Source organism: Carassius carassius, chromosome 39 (assembly GCF_963082965.1).
Source record: "Carassius carassius chromosome 39, fCarCar2.1, whole genome shotgun sequence".
In the NCBI taxonomy this organism is placed as follows: domain Eukaryota; kingdom Metazoa; phylum Chordata; class Actinopteri; order Cypriniformes; family Cyprinidae; genus Carassius; species Carassius carassius.
Window position 1 is genome coordinate 19,284,083 of NC_081793.1, and position 25,175 is coordinate 19,309,257.

General features: G+C 37.4%; 2 protein-coding genes across 2 annotated transcripts; both read left to right on the forward strand.

The window, feature by feature from the left end:
* Positions 1 to 3,852: 3,852 nt before the first annotated feature.
* On the forward strand, positions 3,853 to 5,413 carry LOC132121085 (homeobox protein SEBOX-like). Its single transcript, XM_059530266.1, has 3 exons — positions 3,853 to 3,949; positions 4,095 to 4,267; positions 4,372 to 5,413. Exons 1-3 carry the CDS (start codon positions 3,931 to 3,933, stop codon positions 5,074 to 5,076), a joined length of 897 nt encoding a protein of 298 aa, XP_059386249.1. The 5' UTR covers positions 3,853 to 3,930; the 3' UTR covers positions 5,077 to 5,413.
* A 527-nt stretch (positions 5,414 to 5,940) lies between these two features.
* On the forward strand, positions 5,941 to 23,880 carry LOC132121568 (ribosome biogenesis protein BMS1 homolog). Its single transcript, XM_059531091.1, has 23 exons — positions 5,941 to 6,100; positions 6,625 to 6,804; positions 7,026 to 7,216; positions 7,365 to 7,444; positions 11,925 to 12,113; positions 12,191 to 12,333; positions 12,439 to 12,560; positions 13,012 to 13,205; positions 13,440 to 13,579; positions 13,732 to 14,306; positions 14,760 to 14,861; positions 16,396 to 16,550; positions 16,670 to 16,751; positions 18,143 to 18,222; positions 18,300 to 18,509; positions 18,966 to 19,154; positions 19,328 to 19,508; positions 20,074 to 20,132; positions 20,268 to 20,390; positions 20,511 to 20,658; positions 21,543 to 21,718; positions 21,811 to 21,972; positions 23,350 to 23,880. Exons 2-23 carry the CDS (start codon positions 6,635 to 6,637, stop codon positions 23,575 to 23,577), a joined length of 3,699 nt encoding a protein of 1,232 aa, XP_059387074.1. The 5' UTR covers positions 5,941 to 6,100; positions 6,625 to 6,634; the 3' UTR covers positions 23,578 to 23,880.
* Positions 23,881 to 25,175: the final 1,295 nt, after the last annotated feature.

Below are 25,175 nucleotides of genomic sequence, written 5' to 3' on the forward strand. Positions count from 1 at the left end.
GGAAAGCAGCGTGAACAGCAGTGAATTGAACACACAGCCTTGAGGGGCACCTGTGCTCAATGTTATGGTGCCTGATGTACTGCCACCCATGCACACTGACTATGGTCTCTCTATCAGTAAGTCTAGAACCAGTTGTAGAGTGGTGTGTTGAGACCCAGTAGGGAGAGGTTACACACTAGTTGGTGGGGGATGATTGTATTGAATGCTAAGCTAAAGTCAATAAACAGCATTCTGACTTATGTGTCTTTTGTGTCAAGATGTGATGAGACAGAGTGCAGTGTGTAGGAGATAGCATCATCTGTAAAGCAGTTGGGTCGTTATGCAAATTGTAGTGGGGTAGTCCAGTGAAGAGGGCAAAGTTGAGTGAATGTGTCTTTTCACCAGACGTTCAAAGCACTTCATTGATGGGAGTCAGTACAGGGCGGTGATCATTAAGACATTTCACTGTTGACTGTGGTCTTCTTGAAGCATATAGGGACCATAACATCAATTTTGTTACACACTATCATACAATTTTTACACAAAGCAAACAATGAATTGAAAAATCGGAAAGACATTTTCCTTATATTGCAACTTGCGGCTATATCACATTTGATTATTAGATACTTTTCCATGATAGATTGATTTATGTAACAAATGCACGCCATAATTTCCAAAATATATTAATTAATACAACAATGAATGTTAGGGCAAATAAATGTAGACCTAAGACTTTTACAGGGGTCATATGATGCAATTTCAAGTTTTCCTTTTTCTTTGGAGTGTTAGAAGCTGTTTGTGAATTGATAAGATTGCAAAGTTGCAAAGGCTAAAGTCTCAAACCCAAAAATATACTCTAAATAAAAGTTTAGACTAATCCACAACCTCCTAAAACGCCTTGTTTAAATACACTGCACATGTCTATGTCACAATGAGGGAAGATTTGCATAATGCTGCCCAAATGTTCACACAAAGAAAGAAGGTGTAACCTTGATTCTCGCTGTTGCCCCGGGAACCATGTTGTGGAGACGCTGTTTCGTTGTGAAAGCGAAAATACTTTGTTTGGCCTTCCAAAAGAGGACACAACTAGAAATCAGTGGTTCCCGAACAGTTCAATACAAATATTCAGATGTGTGCAGCACATTTTATGGAGGACTGTTTCCTGATCCTGGGAGAGAAGACAACCATGCCGGCTGTTCTGACTCACAGACTGTAAGTTTACATATGTAAAGAATTTGCCACTGAAGATTCAAACGTGAGTTTTGAGCAGTGTAGAGTAGCGCTTGTTGTTTGTTGTTTCTCCAATCACAGATGCAGACATGGTTTTATGTTTACCCGACACTATGCAACACAATGTGTAAAAAGACAGTATAAATCATTATAATCAGTAATTATGTCCCCAATGGATGCAACAAATGGCCCGTTTGTAATGGGTTTTTATTGTTTTTGTCTTGTCACCCAGGTGTTCTGACCGGGACACGCAACACAGTATGTTAAGGGGCGTAACTTTTCTGTCACACGCTTGAGGCATTTTGGGTGATCACAACGCACTGGATAGCTGACCAATCAGAGCACATCTCGCTTTTCAGACCGATGAGCTTTGTAAAAAAAAAAAGACATGTTTCAGAAAGGCGGGCATAGAATCAAAAATATACAGTATGTGTAAAATTGTTTTTTTTTTAAACCACATAAACACATTTCATTACACCAAATACAAAAAATAATGTTCTTTTTGGCAACATTATATGACATTTGAAGAATTCTAAATAACTCCCACAATGATGTTAATTCACAAATAAGACAAACATTGTGCTTTAACTTGCAACTACAGTTGACCTACCGTTAAAGTACTGTAGGTCAAGAGGATCAGAATTTCACCAGCCCAGAATATCACCAAATATGACAAAAATATTTATATATTTAAATGTGTATATTTCAGATATGTTTTATAATTTTATGCATACTGTATTAGCAATATTCTATGCATAGAGTGAAATGTCTACTTTTACTGTATTTTTATGACTGTATTATAGTATTTTTAATATTTTAAATTCAATAAAAGTTATCATGAACTTTATAGGTATAGGAATTATAGGTATATATAATCATAGTTATTCGTTTACAAAAAAGACAACTAAAATGTGTGTTATAAACTGAAAAATATGGTAACATACCCCAAAATAGATTTATTTTAAAAGTAGTAAGCAGTACTTATAAATAATATTTCTGTCAATAGTCTTGCAAATTGTCTTGACAATTTAGCAAATTGATCAAGTGTTTGTTATGATCAACAAAAGAGGATGAATGAATGAAGTGTTAATTAAGGTGTAGCGTGTATGAAGGTGTGACTTGCCCATCAGAAACCTTTATGCATACAGTACTTAAAAAATTCACATTTGAGATAGTAGTTATGTTTATCGTCATAGGCCATATATGCTAAGATCCAGAATGAAGAATGATAACCAAGATCAGAAATTTACCAGGCCTTGGGGCAATAAGGCCACCAAACATGACAAAAAATACATGCATATCAAAAATGTTAGGAATTTGACATATTTCAGATATATTTAATAATATTTTTTTGTTTACATTATTCATTTGTGAATTCTACTAAAGGCATATGTGTTCACAACTGATACTATTCAATTACTATACTATTAAAGACAATTATAGCCCCTTATCTAAAGTTAATTTCTGACATTTGGCTATATTTGTCTGTCTGAACTATATTAGAGTCAAACAAAGATTTAATATGAAATTTGTATGTGTGGTAAGAAATGCAATTTTAGCCAATTCTCGATACCTATGACACAGCAGATTTAGCTCTTTTTTCCCCTTAAAGAAGAGCTCTGTCCTGAAATCTCATAATTAAATGTTTTGAAACACTTGTATGGAAATATAGACCTAGGCAGCTGTGACTGGGGCCTATTCATATTAATAAAGGAATATTCACAGTTGTTAAAGAGTTAGAGTTAGCTCTTTAGGAGCTATTGTAAAAACTGATTGTGGCAAAGAAGTGTAAACACATTCATCAAACCCATTCACACCTAAGACAAAAGCAATATTTTCGATTATCTCAAAATGTTGAAATTTGAGAGAATTTTCCAAAACAAAATAATATTTTAGTTCTACACTACTAGCTACTTAAGGATCACACCATTTAATACAAACCTGCTTTAAGTGATGAGAAACAGTGTGGCATGATTATAAATATTTATACTTATATTAAATATTGTAGCAGTTCCCCTTTTGGAATATTAAACAAAAACTTCAATAGTACTTGCAAATAGTATATACACATAAGAATAAATGTAAACCCTTATGCATAGTTATTTATAATAAAAAATGTTATACAAATAATAAAATAGAGAGGGTAAAATGTTTGCTATAACTAACATATTCAATTTTTATTTAAATATAATTACATATTCAATTTTTATTTTTTAAATTAAAGTTATCATAACTTTTTTTGCAAGCTGGATAATTTATTTACAAAGAAACAAACAAAAAATAAATGTAATTTCATGTAATATAATAGCCTAATAAATATAGTCATGTATCTGCAAATTCTGTAAATTTTTTCAAAAGTTGTAAGCAGTAATAGGCTACTTAGAAAGTAGTAAAAGTAATATTTCTATAAACAATCTTACAAATTGTCTTGACATGTTTGCAAATCGATCAAGTGTTTGTGATGAACAACAAAAGTTGATGGATGAATGAAGTGTAAATTAAGGTGTGGCGTGTATGAAGGTGTCAATTGCCCATTTGAGATCATAGAGCCCACTTAACATTGAAAGTGATTAGGACAGGCCCTTTTGGGCCTATTAGGTGGGCAGGTACAAATAGTGGCAATCTTCAGTTGTTGGTCAGTGTCACAAGGAGCCGTAACAAAGCATTCAGCTTGATCTACTCAATCCTCATAAAGTGATCATCACAAATCCTTGAAAAGACATGTGGACTGACTGCGTTGGTAAGAATTCCTTTTCTTAAATTTATTTATTTTTACATTTTATATATTGGGGTAAATTTTGTGAAATATTTTGTAAATATATATAAAAATAACTTTTTTGAATATATATTTACATTGTTCATGATATCCTTATTTACTCTTACAGCTCAAGATGAAAACTCACAGGCCAGTAGGATTGCAGGGCGCAGGAAGAGAACCTGTTTCACTAAAGACCACTTGGAACTTCTAAAAATGGCTTTCAGCGTGGATCCCTACCCTGGGATTAGTGTCAGAGAAAGTCTGTCTCAAGCCACAGGCCTACCAGAGTCCCGTATTCAGGTATGTCAGCATCAGTATAGAAAGGAAACTGTTTTGCATAATTTTCAGAAAGTATAACAATGTAAATCCATCAAAATTCTAACATAAATGTTCTGTTTTTCCAGGTGTGGTTCCAGAACAAGAGGGCCAGAACCCTAAAGAACAGAGCCACTTGGACCTCACCACAGCTGGATAGTCCCTCTCCTCTGCCCAGCCCTTTTCTACCTCTTCACAAAACTAGTGTTGGGGTCAATGGCCAACAAAGAGGCATTCAAGAGACATCATTCAACATTCAGATAGCTCAATCATCTCCACAGCACTTTACCTTTCCTCCAACTGACTACAGCACACCTGCTATTAAGCCACGACAAAACAGGCTGATGGGAACCAGTTCTTGTTCCCCCTCTTGTTCCTCTGATCTGCAGACTGTGGCAGACAGCTGGAGCTCTGGAGGAAGCACACAGTCCTCTCCTGAGTCTACATGGAATCTACCAGCACAGAGCTTTGGGAATTCCTACAAGAATGAGAGCCATTTCTTCCACCACCCACCACATCCTTATCATCATGGAAGTGCCAAATTTGGGTGTGTTAGTGGCCTGGAGTCACTTCCCAACTCTCCTGTCTCTTCTGACTCTGCATTTTGGGACATGGGACTGGAAAACTGCTCTCAATCTGTGCCATACACTGACTGTGACAGCCCGTGGGGCATGCTCGCCGAGGAGCATCCTGTGGCCCCACTTCCAGATCTGTCCTCTCAGTATCTGGAGGATGTCCTTGGAGAAATGAAGCCAGCCTGGTGGAGCTTCAGTGGTGAGATGGATCTGGAGTAATCTTGCAAACATCCATAACCTAAGGAGACAAACACTGCTTTGATTTAAAGGGTTTCTTTTGGACTGTTTTACAAATGAAGCATGGTATTGTGCAAGTGCCGGTTACAGAGCAATATCAGATATCCACATTGGACTTTTTTATTGATATTTTCTACCAAGGAGTAGATTTGAAACAGTATGGTTGCACCAGAAAGTAATTTAGAACTTATTTATTCTTTATGCTCTTTTAAGGTATTACAGTACAGTTGGGATATTTATTTCTATATTTAATTATGCTCACACAACCTATACTGTCACTTTGTAAAGTAATAGATATTTATTTGAAATAAAATGTTACAATTTATTTATGAATGTGTGTCCTCTGATTTGCTAACACATTACATTTTATGTAACATTTTTATTATTTTTAGATGTTACATTAAATGAGAACTGATTAATTGATTCTGAAGTGTTGAATCAAGACATCTCCAAAGATTATAGTTGATTGCAAGAGTAGAGGGGTCTAAGATGTCTGGACATATTACGTTGACAACATAGGCTACAGGGTGATTATTAAAGAACCATTTTCAGTTGGTCGAATTTATTCATATATTATCTCTCTGTAGGTTACAAAATTACACCAGTTTCTTTGACTCAAAAGATAATTTCCTTTAAACCTTTTGACACCATTTACGACAACTTTCGAAATTTTGCATATTAAACGAGTTTATGATTGGTTTTCTGTTGCTAAACAACTTGCTATAACATTCAGTTTTACTACGATAAAATCATCAACAGAGTACATGTTAAAAACAGACAGTCTTTTGTAGGCGGAACGTGTGACACGGATCGCTCCGTACACGCTCTTGTTTACACTACAGACACTGTCGAACGTAACCACTTCCGCCTCTAACCGGAAGTGCGACACACGTGTAAACCGGGGATAGAGTCACGTTGTACTACTGTGATATAAAAACATGAATTAACATCTTCGAATTCTGAGATCATATGTGCATCGGATTTAAATAAACTGCAACCCCAAAAGGTGAGCCTCTATTTTAATGCTTAAACTACAATGCGGCTGCATTGATGGCTATTTAAAGGCAAAGGCGTATTTATTCTCGAACCATGCGAACGCAAAATGCCTGAAATTAAATTCTGTTAAATACCAAGTAAGTCCATCTCGTATTTTGTACGTTGTCCATGCATGTTTACTTAAACTGATAGATTTTTAAAGCTTTCCAGTGAGCGTGACTCTAGATAAACACGAGACAACGCGTGGGTTATTCTGTTTTAAAAGTAGTTTAATATTTACAAGCGTTTTGTTTTTGTAATGCTTAGGAACTGATGCTAGTTGTTTAATGGGAATTGTTTGTCATCATATCTTGTCAGACTTTGATGAAAATATGCAACAGAAAAAAACAGTAGCTGTCACCCTGTAACTCTTGCCTGGTTTCCTACTAAAATTAAGCAGGGTTGAGTTTGATCAATACCTGAGTGGGAGACATCTATATTATTATGTGAGGTCAAAGATCGTTGTTGATATTCTGTCTTATTTTCTGGACCCAGAAAAGCAGAGATGGAGAAGAAAGAACAGAAACGGCACCAGCACAAGCACAGTGGACCCAAAGCACAGAAGAAGAACAGAAAGAAGGAGCAGGGCACTGAACCAGAGCAGGATGAGCGCAAGAGGAACCCACGGGCGTTTAGCGTCCAGTCAGCTGTGCGCATGGCAAAAACCTTCCATAGGTCAGTGCTCAGCCAGCTTTGTTTAATATTACCCATCCTCCACTGTTTTCTCTTACATCAGTTTATCCTATTTATGAGCGAAACAGTTTTCAGATTATTCCTATGGTCTGCCTCTGTGTGTATCTCTGCTGTCATATACTTTGTGCTTTTGCATTGCACTTTTATAAAGAAAATTAGATGGTTTTATTGCTTTTTAATGTCTTTTTAACATTGGTTTGTAGGACTCAGGATATTAAAACGAAGAAACATCACATTCCTCTGGTAGATCGGACCCCTCTGGAGCCTCCACCTGTTGTTGTAGTAGTGATGGGACCTCCAAAAGTGGGCAAAAGCACCCTCATTCGATGCCTGATCAAAAACTATACACGACAGAAGCTTTCTGACATCTGTGGACCTGTGACTATAGTCTCCGGTCAGTTTTGTAATACTTAATGCAAGACATATGACTAATAGTTTTCATTTTCACCTGTTATTAACATCTGTTTTGGGTGTAACGTCAAAAATCAAATGTCACAGTTGTGGTGACTTTTTTTTTTTCTTGTTGTTTCTAATGTTTTCAGGAAAGAAACGCCGCCTGACCTTTATTGAGTGCAACAATGACATCAACAGCATGATTGATTTGGCAAAGATTGCTGACTTGGTGAGTGCAGGCAAGCATTATCTGAGAAACGGTCCAAGATTAAAGGGGTCATATGATGTGATTTCAAGTTTTCCTTTCTCTTTGGAGTGTTACAAGCTTTTTGTGAATAGATAAGTTCCCTAAAGTTGCGAAGACTAAAGTCTCAAACCCAATGATATTTTCTTTATAAAAGTGAAGACTCGTCCACGTACTCCTAAAACACTGTTTAAACACGGCCCCACATGTCTACATGGTGCACCACCATGTCGTGGAGGCGCTGTGAAAGCAAAAATGCTTTGTTTGGCCTTCCAAAATAGGACAAAATCACTTTTTGTGGCACAGTTTTTGTTTTATCCAGTTGTATTTAATCAGTGCAACTTACAACATCCGAGTGAAAGACATAACACCAACATATCATAAATAAAAAACAAAACAAATCATCACTGAGTTGGAAAAAGGATAAATCCATTGTGTCAGTATTTTGTTGAACCACCTTTTGCTTTAATTGCAGCCTTTAGTCTGTTGGGATGCGTCTCTACTAACTTTGCACCTACAACTCGAATTCTGGAAAAGTTGGGACGTTTTTTAAATTTTAATAAAATGAAAACTAAAGGAATTTCAAATCACATGAGCCAATATTTTATTCACAATAGAACATAGATAACGTAGCAAATGTTTAAACTGAGAAATTTTTACACTTTTATCCACTTAATTAGCTCATTTCAAATTTAATGCCTGCTACAGGTCTCAAAAAAGTTGGCACGGGGGCAACAAATGGCTAAAAAAGCAAGCAGTTTTGAAAAGATTCAGCTGGGAGAACATCTAGTGATTAATTAAGTTAATTGATATCAGGTCTGTAACATGATTAGCTATAAAAGCTTTGTCTTAGAGAAACAGAGTCTCTCAGAAGTAAAGATGGGCAGAGGCTCTCCAATCTGTGAAAGACTGCGTAAAAAAATTGTGGAAAACTTTAAAAACAATGTTGCTCAACGCCAAATTGCAAAGGCTTTGCAAATCTCATCATCTACAGTGCATAACATCATCAAAAGATTCAGAGAAACTGGAGAAATCTCTGTGCGTAAGGGACAAGGCCGGAGACCTTTATTGGATGCCCGTGGTCTTCGGGCTCTCAGACGACACTGCATCACTCATCGGCATGATTGTGTCAATGACATTACTAAATGGGCCCAGGAATACTTTCAGAAACCACTGTCGGTAAACACAATCCGCCGTGCCATCAGCAGATGCCAACTAAAGCTCTATCATGCAAAAAGGAAGCCATATGTGAACATGGTCCAGAAGCGCCGTCGTGTCCTGTGGGCCAAGGCTCATTTAAAATGGACTATTTCAAAGTGGAATAGTGTTTTATGGTCAGACGAGTCCAAATTTGACATTCTTGTTGGAAATCACAGACGCCGTGTCCTCCGGGCTAAAGAGGAGGGAGACCTTCCAGCATGTTATCAGCGTTCAGTTCAAAAGCCAGCATCTCTGATGGTATGGGGGTGCATAAGTGCATACGGTATGGGCAGCTTGCATGTTTTGGAAGGCTCTGTGAATGCTGAAAGGTATATAAAGGTTTTAGAGCAACATATGCTTCCCTCCAAACAACGTCTATTTCAGGGAAGGCCTTGTTTATTTCAGCAGGACAATGCAAAACCACATACTGCAGCTATAACAACAGCATGGCTTCGTCGTAGAAGAGTCCGGGTGCTAACCTGGCCTGCCTGCAGTCCAGATCTTTCACCTATAGAGAACATTTGGCGCATCATATCATTATACGAAAAATACGTCAAAGACGACCACGAACTCTTCAGCAGCTGGAAATCTATATAAGGCAAGAATGGGACCAAATTCCAACAGCAAAACTCCAGCAACTCATAGCCTCAATGCCCAGACGTCTTCAAACTGTTTTGAAAAGAAAAGGAGATGCTACACCATGGTAAACATGCCCCGTCCCAACTATTTTGAGACCTGTAGCAGAAATCAAAATTGAAATGAGCTCATTTTGTGCATAAAATTGTAAACTTTCTCAGTTTAAACATTTGCTATGTTATCTATGTTCTATTGTGAATAAAATATTGGCTCATGTGATTTGAAAGTCTTTTAGTTTTCATTTTATAAAAATTAAAAAAACGTCCCAACTTTTCCGGAATTCGGGTTGTAAGTGGAGCGCGAGAACAGAGCAGACTGGGCATATGCCTTAACTCCAGGTTCACTCACTCTGTCTGTGATGCATAGCCTTTTTTTTCGAGCCCATGTTAATGGAACAGAACGTTCACACAGCACGCAATAAAAGGATGAGAACAGAAAAGGTTATAAATAGAAAGGTGTGAAAAGATTTAATATCTTGCGCATGAGCACAGAGAGAGTTGTGAGTGCACAGGACACAGGTTGAGCGAGAGGAGACACGTTGTAAGGCAGCATATATCTGAGCCTTATACAGTCTATGATCTGTTCCAAAATGAGCGGGTGCCTGCGGTCGCCCGCGGTTACTAGTCATCCAAAAATATTTTTAATGATATTCGGATCACGGTCGGTCGGGTCCTTTGTCCTTTCGTTTTGTATAAATTGTATCTTAATTTTGATCAGTTTTATCGATCAGTTGCCCGTATATAGCCTAGCAGACAATTTAATAAGGCGGCACGATCACTTGCATTGCATGTGAACTAAACTCAGCGCGTGCCTCACAGATTTGAGAAATATAGGCTACATATTACAGAAAGCTTGCAATGTCTTCTTTTAAACGAAAATATTCAAACCAAAATAAATGGGCTACTCTCTGATGATGTAATCCATATGAAATGTGCATTTCTCTCTGGCGTTCATGGCGAGTCTGCATAGTCAACTTCATCTTTGCAGCGACACAGAAAACACCAGTTTATTACTAAACAATAAAATGACTCCTTGCATATTTTCGAACCAGCAGGCCATTCTGGCCATTATTTATTTCCATATGTCTAGACATTTTGTTTGACATCTTTACTTAGTGATTATTTTGACTTATGTCCGTTCTAGAGACATTTGATAAAGCTCTCATTGGTTTTCTTTTGGAAATATGTTAAAAATTTATACTGAATGCATTTATGACTGTAAAGCATGTCTCTGTGTGTCAAAATCGTGATTAAAATCTAAATCGCTAAATTGATCAAAAAATCGTGATAGGTTTTTTTTGTCCATATCGCACAGCCCCTATTTTGCCCCATCCATTTTTCATTTTATCCTGACAAGTGCTCCAGTCCCTGCTGCAGAGAAACATCCCCATAACAGGACATTACCACCTCCATACTTTACTGTAGGAATGCTGTTATTTGGATGGTGAGCTGAATTGGATTTCCGCCAAAATAATTCAATCTTAGTCTCATCTGCCTCAGAATCTTCAAGGTGTGTTTTGGCAAAGCTCAGTCATGACTGAATGTGGTCTTTCTTGAGGAGCAGCTTTTTTTCTTGCAACCCTCACATACAAGCCACATTTGTGGAGAATTTGTGATATTGCTGTCACATGCACACAATAAACACTCTTCGTCATAAATTCCTACTGCTGGTTCAGGGTTGCTTTAGGCCTCTTGGTAGCCTTTCTGACCAGTTTCCTCTTGGCTCTTTCATCCTGTTTGGAGCGGCGTCCTGATCCAGGGAGGGTCTGTGTTATATCAAATACAATCCACTTCTTAATAACAGACTTTACTGTGCTTCTAGGCATTTATAAAGCCTTTTGAATTTTTTTTCATGTGCCTGTACACAACTTTATCCCAGAGATCTTTTACAGTGCCTTGCCACCCATAGTTGTTTGATAGTTTTTTTTCAGTTGCACTACCAAGGACTGAAATGCTCCATGAAAGCTCTTTTCAAAATAACCACAGCTCATCACAGTTGAAAGTCAAATCATTTTGTGCGCCATTGAGAAGGTGATTGGCTACACCTGATTTAATTTACAAGTTTTTTTTTTCAGCTCAGTGAATAAATTTTTTTTTTGACATGTTAGTGTTATCATCTTTCACTTGGATGTTGTAAGTTGCACTGAGTAAATACTGCTGGATAAAAGCTGTATCCGTCTTCATTTCAAGAACAAAATGTGATTATTTTAAGGGGCGCTGATTCCTGTCATGGCAAAACAAAATTTTCAGCAGTATTACTCAAGTCTTCAGTGTCACGCAGTTCTTCATAAATCAATCAAATATGCTGATTGGTTCTGTAGTAACCTTTATGCTACTATTATTATAAATGTTGAAACCGTTTTGAAACGGCTGTTTAATAATTTTGTGGGAACAGTGATGCATTTTTTCAACATTCTTTTGGTGAATAGAAAGCTCAACAGCATTTATTTGAAATATATAATTATTTTGAAACATTATAAAAGTCTTTATAAGTTAGTACTGTAGAGGCAGTACTAATCTGGTAACTACAAACTAAAATTTAAACGTTTTATTAGACTGTGTTATTACTTATACGTGTTAATGTTGTGTTTACCAGTAAGGCAGTATTGATATTTTAACTTCTATATTAGGTTCTGATGCTGATAGATGCAAGTTTTGGCTTTGAAATGGAGACCTTTGAGTTCCTGAACATTTGCCAAGTTCATGGCTTCCCTCGGGTCATGGGGGTCCTCACACATCTGGACACTTTTAAGAACAACAAGACACTCAGCAAAACAAAGAAACGCCTCAAACACCGCTTCTGGACTGAAGTTTACCAGGTATGTCAACAGCCCGATATATAACTGACATATCTTTAAACTGGACTGTCTAGTGTCTCAACATAAAAGTCTTGCAGGGTGCCAAGCTCTTTTACCTGTCTGGAATGGTGTATGGAGAGTACCAGACACAGGAAGTTAAAAATCTTGGGCGGTTCATCTCAGTCATGAAGTTCAGACCTCTTGTTTGGAGGACTTCTCACCCTTATGTGGTGGCTGACCGGTGAGTGTACTTAAGTCTTTCTATTATTTATGATCTTTCGAAGTTTATGTTGCCTCTTATAACTGGCAATTATTTGATTGATTTATATATTTATTTCCTGGACAGTATGGAAGATCTAACTGATCCTGAGGCTATTAGGTTAAATCCCAAATGTGACAGAACCGTCTCTCTGTACGGCTACCTACGTGGGACATTCTTGAAGAATAAATGCCAGGTCCACATTCCTGGTAAAATGGAATTTATGTACATGTGGCAACCCAGTATTTTCTTTTTCAGGAAAACAAATCAGTTTTCAAAAAAGTATTAGGCAGCACAACTGTTTTTAACATTAATATTAATATAATAATAAGAAGAAATGTGTCTTGAGCACCAAATCAGCATTTTAGAATGATTTCTGAAGTATCATGTGACACTGAAGCCTTTAGTTATGGCTGCTAAAAAGTCAGCTATTCCATCACAGGAATAAATTACATATTATAAATATAAAACTGTTTAAATTGTCTTAATATTTTGTAAAATAGCTGTTTTTAATGTTTTTTTGATCAACTAATTGCAGCTTTGTTGAACGTTAGAGACTTCATAATCGTTTGAACATTAGTGTATTTACTTTGCTATTCTAACTATGCATAATTATATTACTTACAACTACTGTTAATCATGATATAACTCTCTGTATAGGTGTGGGTGACTTCTCTGTGGCGGATGTTAGTTTCCTCCCGGACCCTTGCCCTCTACCGGAGGTGATTAAGAAGAGAGCGCTGAATGTTAAGGAGCGGTTATTGTACGCCCCCATGGCCGGTGTAGGGGGATTGGTGTATGATAAGGACGCCGTCTACATCGATATGCCCAGTGGACATGCCAACCAGCAGCAGGTCAGATTTCAGTCTCAGCATGTCCCCCCCCATGACCGCATTACCTATGGTAGATTTAATACCAGATGCAATAATATCTGCAGTTTACAGGGCAGTCACAGCTTATTACACCAAGTAATAACACTTTTTACACTCAATTTTGTTCCATCAGTGAAAATGACCTTGAGGTTTAAAGACGATATGTGATCTGATGGATATTAAGCGTTTTAATGGTGTGAGAAATGTCTGTCCCAGGAGGAGGTGCGGCCCACCACTGAACTCGTTCAGTCTCTTATTGGAACACAAGCCACTTTGGATGCAAAAATGGCTGCCAGCAAAGTGTCACTGTTCACAGGAACTGCTGCACTGACACCAGAGGAGGTGCAGGAGAACGAGTAAGTAGTTTTGCTAAACAACTCTGATTATATTGTTGTCATTTATACAAGGATGGCCCCAGTACCTGAGCACCCAGAAAATGATTTCAAAGATCATTTCAAAGACTTTTTTTCTTATGCACTTGTTTGATGTTCTCTGAATTAATCGTCAGGAAGCAGAACCCTATGGAAAGCCGGGAATGGGATGAGAGAGCACAGAGAGAGAGGAGGAGAGCTGTTTTTGCTGATGAAGATGATGATGATGATAATGATGATGATGGTGAGCAAGAGAGCGATGAAGAGGAGGATGAGGAAGAAGATGACGAAGAGGATGAGGATGAAGATGGGGTGACAACACTAAAAAAGCACGATAAGAAAGCAGCTGAGACAGCAGCTCCTCCTGTGAAGAAACAGAAGTTTGAGAAACCAGTGGAGATGCCTGCATTTGCTGACAGTGATGATGAGCTGGAAAATAGTGAAGGAGAGGACACTGAAGAAGATGAAAGTGAAGAGGAGGAGGAGGAGGAGGAGAATGAAGAAAATGAGGATATGGAAGAAGGGGAGCCTGCTAAAAGATGCTCTGGTCCAGATTCTGGTCTCTGCTCAGAGGACGATGATGAGGATGATGAAGAAGATTCTGATACGGATGAAGACGGAGATGGGACTGTAAAATCAAAGATGTCCTCCAAGCATCCAGAGGAAGAAAAGATAGACACAGATGATGCAGAGATGGGTTATGAAACTGCAGGTGCTTTTTCTTTGATTCACAATTTCTGAACGTTGAGCTCAGAAGTTCAAAACAGACATCATTTAGTGCCTAATTTGATGAATAATATCAATTAATTAACACATTTCATTAATAAATAATAGTTTTATCAATAGTTATCAAAAAAAAAATTTTTTTTAAAAATTAGTTCAGAAACCGTAAACAGTTATTTTCTCCCAAATACTCCTAATGTTATCAGATTGTATTATTTGGTTTGAAATAATGTTATTTAATTTAATTCCATTTTGGTAATTATAAAGTAGATCGTGTTTTGTGTTTCCTATACTTTTAAATGATGAAATAAGCTGCACTTTATTCATACTAATTTTCCCCAGTCCCTACTTAGTGCTGTTTTATGATTATTGAATTTTACCGCTCTGAAAGCCCCTTCTGAATATGTTGGTTGTGTTGTGTGTGCGTGTGTTTATATTGAAGGAGCGCTACGGTGGAAGGAAGATTTGTCCCAGAAAGCAACAGAGGCATATTTAAGACATCAGCTTGCAGCCCCAAACCTGCGCAAGCTAGTGTACGGTACAGGTGAGTTTCTGAACTAGTGCTGTCAAGACTGCTCAAAAATGACTTTCAAATATTCCCTCTTAAAAAAACATGAATATTCAAACATCTGGTTGCGCATTTTGTCAATGACGCGCATTATGTCAATAAGACAAATTAATACAAAGAGACATATAACTACTTGTATAGGTAGTCTATTTAAGTTAAAAATATTTCACAACATATTACCTTCACAAAAACAAGTAAATCAACCAATGGCCAAGACCGCAGACCTCACTCTCTCTCGCCCTCACCCTCTGCTCTCTGTGCATAACTGTTTAAATGAATGAACAAATTTTGAGTGCTGATCAAGAGTTTTGTGCAAGCAATTTAAGGTCGCGACTCTTCTCCCAAATATAGCAGGCTTCATTCAGTGATTGAAACAAATGTTATTAATATTAATTGAAGTTTTACAGTGAACGCTCCGAGCGAGCTGTGCCGTGGTAAACATGGAACTTGACATGAAACGGTAAATAATCAAACCAGCGGAAGCAGTGCATTTATCCTTTATTCATGCAATATCTATTCAGTCAGTAGGGATATGGTACCTCGGTTCCATTGCTTGACGGAACTCCCTGAAGCCTGCCCCATCCACGACATTGATCAGTCTCATGTCCTTACAAAAGAAATAAAAATAATTTCTCTGTTATGGCCTCTTGTCGTGTTGCAGACAAAGAGCTTGTGGTGGGCAATGCAATGTAAGTGTCAAGACGTGACTGTTTAGCTGGAGTTCCACACATTATGCCATGCTAATTTGGGTGTACGTTTTCGAGATGTGACCTCATGTTGCTAGTGGTCAAATGGTATGCTAACTGTATCGTACATAGCTTGCATATAACTTTATCTCGCCACTCAACAATTTTACCTCCTATCGACCAAAATCCAAAGTACTTCCAGACATGGCTTTTTAGATTTTGGGGGGGTTAAATTCACTTTCTCTGCTGCGGTCGAGTTGGGCTCTGCACTTTCTGCCATCTTCCATCCAAGACGCGTCAAATTTTAGCACTGATGCTATGCCTCGGGCATTGTTTTTCCCACAATTATTATTTTTTTAATATAAATTTTTACCTTTTGAATTTTTTTTTTTTACTATTCGAATATCCATTCGAATTTAGAATATTCGTTGGCAGCCCTACTCTGAACCTGTTTCATTCCAAAAGTAAAATCTTATTTACTCACTGTCATGTCATTTCAACATGTATGCTGTTATTTCCTTAGAAATCTTCTGTAGAAATGTTGAAGACTCTTTAGTCAGTCCTTCTCCATATAATGAATAAGTGATGTCTGTCATGCTGCAAAAAGAGTCCACATGGCCTGCGTGCTGTATATCGAGTCTTCTGAATCTGAAGCCATATTTAATTTATTTACTATGTTTTATTTAATACTTATTTATTATTTACACAGGGAGGGAATAGGGATGCTATATATAAGGACTGATATATTAAATGTTTTCATTGGCAAAATATAAGGCACATAAATCTCTGTGCTATAATGCATCTGCTATATGTATTTTTGTCAGTGGCGGAGGAAGAAGAGGACGATTCTAATGATGAAGAAGAGTTGGGTGGTTTATTTAAAGTCAATCGACCAGAGAAGAGTAAGAAAGTACGAGCCGATGCGATGGACTGTTCTTGCTTTCAGCCAGACAACAGGCATGACTGGGATCAGGAGGAGGTGAGATGCAGTGTAAAAACACACTTGCATATGCATTTACATGTATTTGCATAATGCATGTAAATATGCCATTTGTTGTCTATGTCCTTTGCATTTTCTTACGAACTGTGTGTTTTCAGATGCTAGCCTCTATCAGGGACTGTTTTGTGACTGGAAAATGGGAGGAAGATAAAGATGCTGCAACACTGCTTAAGGAAGATGGTAAGAAAGCTAAATGCACCAGACGTCGTCACCAGCCATTGTAGGTGTTTCCCAGTTCTGGTAATTAGTCAGTATTAATACATTTTTTTTCAAACGATACTGAATTTCTTCAATATGTATTCATTTATCGTGGAGCGTGGAATGATGGGATTTGTTGTCTTCTACCCAACCGCTGACGGCCATCAATCAGACCGAAAGATAAATCATGAATTTAACGCAAGTTCAACGATTTGCGCGAGTAGATTACATACAAAGTAAATGCAAAGACACGATCAGACTATGGATCAGACGCGTCCTCGCGCGGGTCTAGAGACACGATGTCCCGCGTTTGCCGTGTATGCCCCATAATAATAATCTTGTTGATCGTTATAATAGTATACGTTTTCGGTAAAGATACGAATCAAAACAATTGATTCTCTTTCTAGTTGAATTTTGTCGCGAAGCTACTTCCGCATTTGTCTACGACACTGTTGTCATGTGGTTTCTACGTCAGTAAAGGCGGTAACAAAGGGTAACTAACGTCATTGACAGGCGGCTGCACTGCCCCATGTCACTGTTTAGAATGGGAATTTTCTCATAATTTACTAAATTAAAAATTAAATAAAAAATTTAAATTTATGCATTTAGTAGACGCTTTTATCCAAAGTGACTTACAGTGCATTCAGGCTATCAATTTTTTACCTATCATGTGTTCCCTGGGAATCGAACCCCCAACCTTAAAAGTAGTTGAAAACATACTATTATATTACATACATACTACTAGAGATATTGTTAATAATCAGGTGGACAAAATATATAACACTAGCCTAGTGGTTTTTGGATATTTTACTTCAAATGTCTTACAAATTGTACCTTTAAGTGATAAACTGGACAACATTTCAGATTTAAAAATGATTGAAAGAGATCAGTCTTAATGCAGCTTAATTGTTTGATTAATATTATGTCATTAATATGTTTCTGTGGGTCAGTGGTAGAGCATTGCGTTGGCAGCGCCAAAGTTAGTGGGTTAGATTCCCAGGGAACACATAATAGGTAAGAAATGTTAGCCTGAATGCACTGTAAGTTGCTTTGGATAAAAAAGACTGCTAAATGCAAAAATTTTAATTGAATTAATTTAATATTAATCAAACAGTGATATTGACCAGAAAGAATGAAAACCTCTTACTGTTCTTAACTGGATAGATTTAGTACCTTCTTGATCTTTTTAGTGAGCCCTGTAGAATTTTAAAATAAACCTTTGAGTGTAATGATGTGTTCAGTAGCATATTATTGTTTTTGTTCCATGTTCGATTTGGTTAAAAGATAGAAAATTTCACTGGCTGGATATCGACCATTAAAAAATGTGGTACATCTATATTATATAATGTTTTTCCTCCCTTTTGCCTTTCTAGATGAACTCTATGGAGATTTTGAAGATTTAGAAACAGGACAGGTTCACAAAGCAAAGACTGGGGATAAAGACCAAGCTGAGGTATACAAATAGTTTTTCAAGCATTATCATCTGATTTGCATCTGAGAAAATTTAGTTAAACTGTTCTTTAAACACAGGGAGGGAATGATGATGAAATAAATGGCGGTGATGATGATGATGACGAAGAGGAGGAGGCTCCCCAAGTGAAACTTGACGACGATGAAGTTCAAAAGAACAAGCGTTTGGAGAAGAAGAGGCGGCTGAAGGAGAGGTTCGATGCACAATATGATGATGGTGACGCCACATACTTTGATGACCTGAAGGAGGAGATGCAGAAACAGGCTGAGGTCAGAGGTCAAATTTTGAGACATGATCAACCTCCTTGTAGGGGAGAGCAAGAATGTGTGTAAAGCTTTGTTTTCCCCCCTGTACTAACTGAATAAGCCTAACGCATTAAATTTGAAATTCATTTATTTTTATTTATATATCTAATTAGATTTAAGTAATGGTACAGACCAGTAAGCATTTATTTTGTTTCTGTGAAATACAAAAGAAGATATTTTGTAAAATGTCTCAGTTTTGTCCATGCAGTTATATATATAATTTTTTTTATATATATATATATATATATATATATATAAATAACCTCAGTGACTTCCACTGTATGGTTAAAAACAGCTGAATTTTTTATTTTTTAATATCATCTTTTACTTCATTCACACAAGAACAAAAACCACACAGGTTTGGAATGACAGGGGAATAAATAACAGAATTTTCATTTCTTGCTGCTTGTTTTTCTCTAGATGAACAGGCAAGAGTTCGAAGATGTAGATGATGAAATTCGTGTTCAATATGAGGGCTTCAGGCCAGGCATGTATGTGCGTGTGGAGATCCCTGCTTTACCTTGTGAGTTTGTCACCAACTTTGACCCCCACTATCCCATCATCCTTGGTGGACTGGGCCCCAGTGAGGGCAATGTTGGCTACTTGCAGGTAAGTCTGAAGGGATTTATTTGACTTATTCATATCGGACATTTGCAACTTCTAGTGTAGTTGATAACCTTGGGAATAAAGTGAAGGGCACCTGCTTTAACGCCAAACCAAATGCCATTACAAGGCTGGGCTGGATAAAACATTCAGGTCCTTTCTTTATCTCCTCTGCACAGATGCGTCTGAAGAAACACCGCTGGCACAATCGTATCTTGAAAACCCGCGACCCTCTCATCCTCTCTTTGGGCTGGAGGCGCTTTCAGACCATCCCCCTCTACTACATCGAGGACCATAACGGACGTCACCGCCTACTCAAATACACACCTGAACACATGCACTGTGGTTGCACCATCTGGGGTGAGAGACAAACCACACACCTCTCCGGCATTTTCCCTGTTATTACATTCAAATTGCATTTGCAGTCATCTAATGCTCAATTAGGAAGTTCATATTTAAAACACTGATATAAATGTTATAACACTGTGTAATGCAGTCTTTAGTAGATCTAAAAATGAATGTCCATTTTTATACTGTACAAAATGTTGTGATGCCTACAATTCACTTGCATAATTTAAAACAATTTTTTAAACTTAAAAAACTTAAATCTTTAATCATAAAGAATCATATATGAGCCCAAACAAAACATATAAGAGTTTCAATATTGGTGCATCCGTAATGGTACTTTTTGTCTATGGCAACTTCATGCCATATTCTTTATATAGGTTAGACATCTAAAACAACCTGTGAATCATTCAGCAGCATCAAAACACAGAATTGAACTACTTGCAAATACTTAAGCAGTTCGGCACAAGCTTTTTACTATGAGTTTATTTGATTAGTTGTGAAGTTTTACTGTGTTTCCCAATTCTCTTTCTTGTCTTCTCATGCACACTACACTCTTTCTTTTTCTACTCTTGTACAGGGCCTATAACACCCCAGGGTACAGGCTTCCTGGCTGTGCAGACGGTCGGAGGTATTAAGGTAAGACACCAGCATATGATGAGAGCACAGGAGTAGCCTAGGTCACAGCTTCAGTCCGAGTCTCCAGTCCGACAAACAGCCAGATGAAAGGCTTCTCTTTTTTTCTTGGACTCAGCCTATCTTATTTCCCCTCAGGCCAGTTTCCGTATCGCAGCCACAGGAGTGGTTCTGGACCTGGACAAATCAGTTACAATTGTGAAGAAGCTCAAACTGATTGGATACCCTTATAAAATCTTTAAGAACACCTGCTTTATCCAGGTAGGGAGTCCTGCAGAGTCAGGAGCGTAACAGCACAGCACACACCTCGTGCTCTCTCGGAATAATTGGACCCTCTCATCTTTGGTCATACATTTCTTTTCTTTTTTTTTCAACTCCAAGGGAATGTTTAACACCGTCTTGGAGGTTGCAAAGTTTGAGGGTGCGTCCATCCGCACCGTCAGTGGCATTAAAGGGCAGATAAAGAAAGCCTTGCGGACCCCGCCGGGCTCCTTCAGAGCCACGTTTGAGGACAGACTACTGATGAGTGGTGAGTCAGACTTGTTTTTCTATTTCATAAACATTTTGGTTGTAGCAGTGTTTTTTTTTTTTTTTTTTTTAACCAGAGTTTTTATTTATTAGAATTTTATACAATGTGCGGTGCTACAAATGTAATGACTCCCCAGATTTTCCGTTGTACAACCTCCTTGTTAAAATGGAGGGGTATTATTGCTGATTATGCTCCTCTCTGGAAAGACAGGCATGTGGAAAAACTTGCAGTGAGGCAGTTTGTGTTTTTAAGGCTTATTAGGTCTACTGCATCTTTTATAAGATGGTGATTGTTTATATTAGGGCTGCGAAATTGATTGGAATAATAAATCGGAATCATGTTATTGGCTTGTGCGGTTATTAAACTGCAAAAGGCTGCGATTTAATCAAAATATGAGTATGCTTTCACTATGTGTTTCAAAGGAAAGGTGCATCACTCTGCTTTCTGTATTATGCTACAAAAAGCTTTATTCAAGCACAAGCAAAACACTCACGGTTTGCATAATTTCAAACATTTTGGCAACTAAAAAATAATTGTACAAATCCAATTTCACTGCGTTTGCAATGAAACAGAAATGTTTTTCTTCAGTGTCCTACTAAGGATATATAATTTTTATGTTTACTACCCACCACTATTAATAATACTCATTAACAATCATAAGAACAACATGTTATTATTATTATTATTTTTTATTACCAATAGCAACAATACTACTTTATAATTCTACTAAAATAATTCATTATACTGTACACTCTCATTCAAAAGTTGGTAGATTTTAAGAAATGTTTTTGACCACCAAGACTGCAAAAATTTGATAAAAAAATACAGTAAAATTATAATATTGTGAAATATAATTACATTTTAATATGAATGTTTCCCTGTAGATATTGTGTTCCTGCGTTCCTGGTATCCGGCCACAGTTCCTCAGCTGTATAATCCAGTGACATCTCTACTGATGCCGGTTGGAAAAAAGGACACATGGGCAGGTATGAGGACCCTTGGACAGCTAAAACACGACCTGGGGATCCACAACAAACCAAACCAGGACTCCCTGTACAAGGTAAGCCCTCTTACAGAAAAGTGGAGTCAACCAGTAACTTATTGTTCACTGTTGTACTTTTCATCGTCCACTCTGTCTTTGAATCCCTACAGCCGGTTGTGAGGCAAGTTCGACACTTCAACCCCCTCCACATCCCCAAAGAGCTGCAAAAGGCCCTCCCCTTCAAGAACAAACCAAAACAGATGCAGGCCAAAGGCAAAACCCCGCGGGACCTGCAGAGACCGGCTGTCGTACGAGAGCCCCATGAGAAAAAGGTGAGTGCTGTCGGACTTGCCCTTCTCTGTTTTACATATGTCATACCATTGTAACTCCAGTGAGCTTTTTTTTTTACTGTCATTACACAAAGACGGTTTTAATATCCACTATTAGTCGAAAGTTAATTCACCAAGGAAGCCTCCAGAGTGCGGAATTTCATATTTCTTTAATCCGTGTCCCTGGCAAATACCAAGACGGCTTGCTGGACAATTTCTTTACCAATCCCCTTTGAAATCCTCCTGTCTGAAAGATGACACGGGGGGCTACATTTTTAATCAATTTCTTCTCCCACAGTTTGTTCCAAGATGTGCTAGGCAGTGACATGAGAAAGTAATAAAGAGATTTGTCTGTTTAGGCTTGTTCTACGGAGCATGTTACACATAGTTATCATTACTGACTTATTTAATATTCAGTACACATGCATGAAGTGTAAAAAGAGAAGAGCATAACCTCACGAAAAAAGAAAACACAAATTGTGATTGCTGCATTTCTCTGCGGTTTGCTCGTCAATAGGGTGGTATTGCGTTATGGTGACAGCTCTACATGTGGTGATGTAGGGGCTGTTTAATTTTTTTGGCATTCTGACCCCAAGACTCAACTGATCTCTGCAATTCTCCAGCTGTGGTCCTTGGAGAGTCTTTAGCCACTCAAACTCTCCTCCTCACCATGCATAAGGATGATATATTGTTTATGCAGATTTGTAACATCTTTAGTTGATTGCAACTTCTTAATTATTGCCCTTATGGTGGAAATGGGGATGTTCAATGCTTAAGCTATGTTTTTTTATTTTTTTGGGGTTTTTACAGCCAATTTCTGTTTTTGTGAAGCTCAACAATCTTGTTCTGCACATCTGAACTATATTCTTTGGGTTTACTCCTTATGATGGATGATTCAGGGAATTTGGCTTTTGAGCTCTCATATTTATAATCCTGTGTAACAGGAAGTCATAGCTAGAAAATTGTATGTTCCTAAAAAATGAATACTAAAAAAGAAAAAAATTGAACGGGAATATACTTCAAAGATATTTTATGCATAAGAATTTCTAGGGGTGCCAATAATTGTGGTCAACATGCATTGGAGAAAAACATTTATTACATAATGTGAGTTTCCCCGCACTTTCAATTGGTTTACTTCAATGAAATGTTAGAATTTTGTGAATTTTTTAAATGAAAGATCAAAAAGATAAACAATGCATTATTTTGCATTTCTAGTCTACTGTAATAATGCAAGTCTGTGATTAAAAAAAGTAAAATATTGAGAGAAAAAAAAGGGAAAACTGAGTGTGAAGATCATATATTTTGTTCAAGGTATTTTTGGAGGCCACCCAGGGCTCACATCTCCTCTAATAAATATGACCTCTCAACCTTTTCCACCAGGTGGCGGCATTGCTTGATGCTCTGAGCTCAGTCTATGCATACAAGAATAAGAAGGCAAGAGCAGAACAGCACGCCAAGCACAAAGAATTCCTGAAGCAGAAAGAGAAACAGGAGGCAGAAAAGCAGAAGAGGCTGAAAGAAGAGAGAAAGAAGACTTTCCGTGCAATGGGACAGAAAGAGAAGAAGAAACTCAAATCCAGCCTGAAGGGAGCATCCAAGGACAATTGAGTCTACCTCCCACCTGATTCTGTTCATCTGTAACTCCAGGCCAATCGGATCAGTGTCTGTTAGGCTCTTAGTTGGACTGTTTGAAATGCGCCATAATTCTTTTCCCACACCGGCTGCCGTTTCTAAGCTGGCTCAAGAGTTGAGGAGATGATACTACAGCAGACACTGAAGTTTTTAGTTTTTTGACCCTGGTTTTGCTGAAGTTTTTAGAAGATACAATATCCCTAGAAACAAGACCAAAAAAACTGCCTGGTTAATGTTTAGTGGATCTAAAATGATTTCTATAAAAAAACAAAAAACAAACTATGTATTACAATAAGGTTCAATTTGTTAACATTGAGTATTTTTACAACATTGAAGAAGATCAATTAAATGTTCAAGATCAATGTTAATTTGTACAACTTGTTAAAATATATTAGTAGATATATTTATAAATTAACCTGCATTAAAAAATGCTTTAAAAAGATTGTTCATTGTTAATTTTACTATGGCATTCATAATGTTAATAAATTGAACCTTTTTGTAAACTCCAACCAAAAAGATCCATAATGCATCAAAAAAGTATATTTATAGCCACTTCTTACTGATGTTTCCTGCAGTCATTTGAAACTGCTTATACTTATTTTTTGTTTTTAATAAAAATTGTTGTGAGAGTAGAAAAATGGGAAGGAAATGACATTTGTTGTTAGATAAAAGGGTGGCGATACTTGTCAGCCTTCAGTGGTATTCACTTGTAATGAATTCTTGAGCAGGTGCTGGAGGCGCCCAATAGCGTTCTCTGTTATAGCCTACACATTGGCACATCAGTTTTGTCCGGACCCTGTTATTTTAAGCAATAGCCCTGTTTTTTTAGGTCTTATTATCAAGTTGGAGTGAATTTTTCTGGTTGTGTGAGATATTGAGTCAGACATAATCCGGTGCCTGCTGCTGAGCACTTTCCAGAATACATTTTGTGGTTTTTCCTCACAAAGCAAAATGGCAGGTTGATGAAAAACCTAAGAATAGCAACTGAACAGCAATATGTCAGCATCAGGGATTGTATGGACAGATGTTTAATAGTGTGGGAGTAGTGTCTCCATATGTGTGATAGTGATTTATTGATGCTGGTAATTAAGCATGTGAGGTGTTTCAGTGTCTTTAGAGGAAGTAAACATCACTGAGAGTGTCCTGCACTACCAAGAGTGTCGTGCACCAGTCTCCAAACAGTAGCAATTAACAGCACTGTTTTGTTTTTTTAAAACTGTCTTTTGCTTGAATCAGCTGGAAAAACATCCAGACCTTTGACATATGAACCATTCTGTTTAGGATGGGTTTAACTAAAATAGATTATATTGTAATAATAGAGATTGGGAGTCATGGGAGAATTAATTGAAATAATGACTAATATCTCTGAACAACTGCACCAAAAACACTGGGGAAAATAGAGGACACTCTGTCCATAATCAGAATCTCGGTAATAATATGTACAGAGTATTACACAGACCTAAATGGCCAAAAAAAAAAAAAAAAAAAACTACATAAAAAACATGAACTAATAAAAAAAGCACATAATATTAATAAAAAGTAAACTAAAATTTTTTATAAAAATATTATTCTAG

Excerpts from the sequence above, each read along its gene's own strand:
- LOC132121085 (XM_059530266.1), top strand. Across the intron at positions 4,268-4,371 it reads TACCAGAGTCCCGTATTCAG|GTGTGGTTCCAGAACAAGAG; the intron begins GTATGTCAGCAT and ends CTGTTTTTCCAG.
- LOC132121568 (XM_059531091.1), top strand. The coding sequence starts at position 6,635 with ATGGAGAAGAAAGAACAGAAACGGCACCAGCACAAGCACAGTGGACCC. Across the intron at positions 16,752-18,142 it reads AACACTGCTTAAGGAAGATG|ATGAACTCTATGGAGATTTT; the intron begins GTAAGAAAGCTA and ends TTGCCTTTCTAG. Across the intron at positions 18,510-18,965 it reads AGATGCAGAAACAGGCTGAG|ATGAACAGGCAAGAGTTCGA; the intron begins GTCAGAGGTCAA and ends GTTTTTCTCTAG.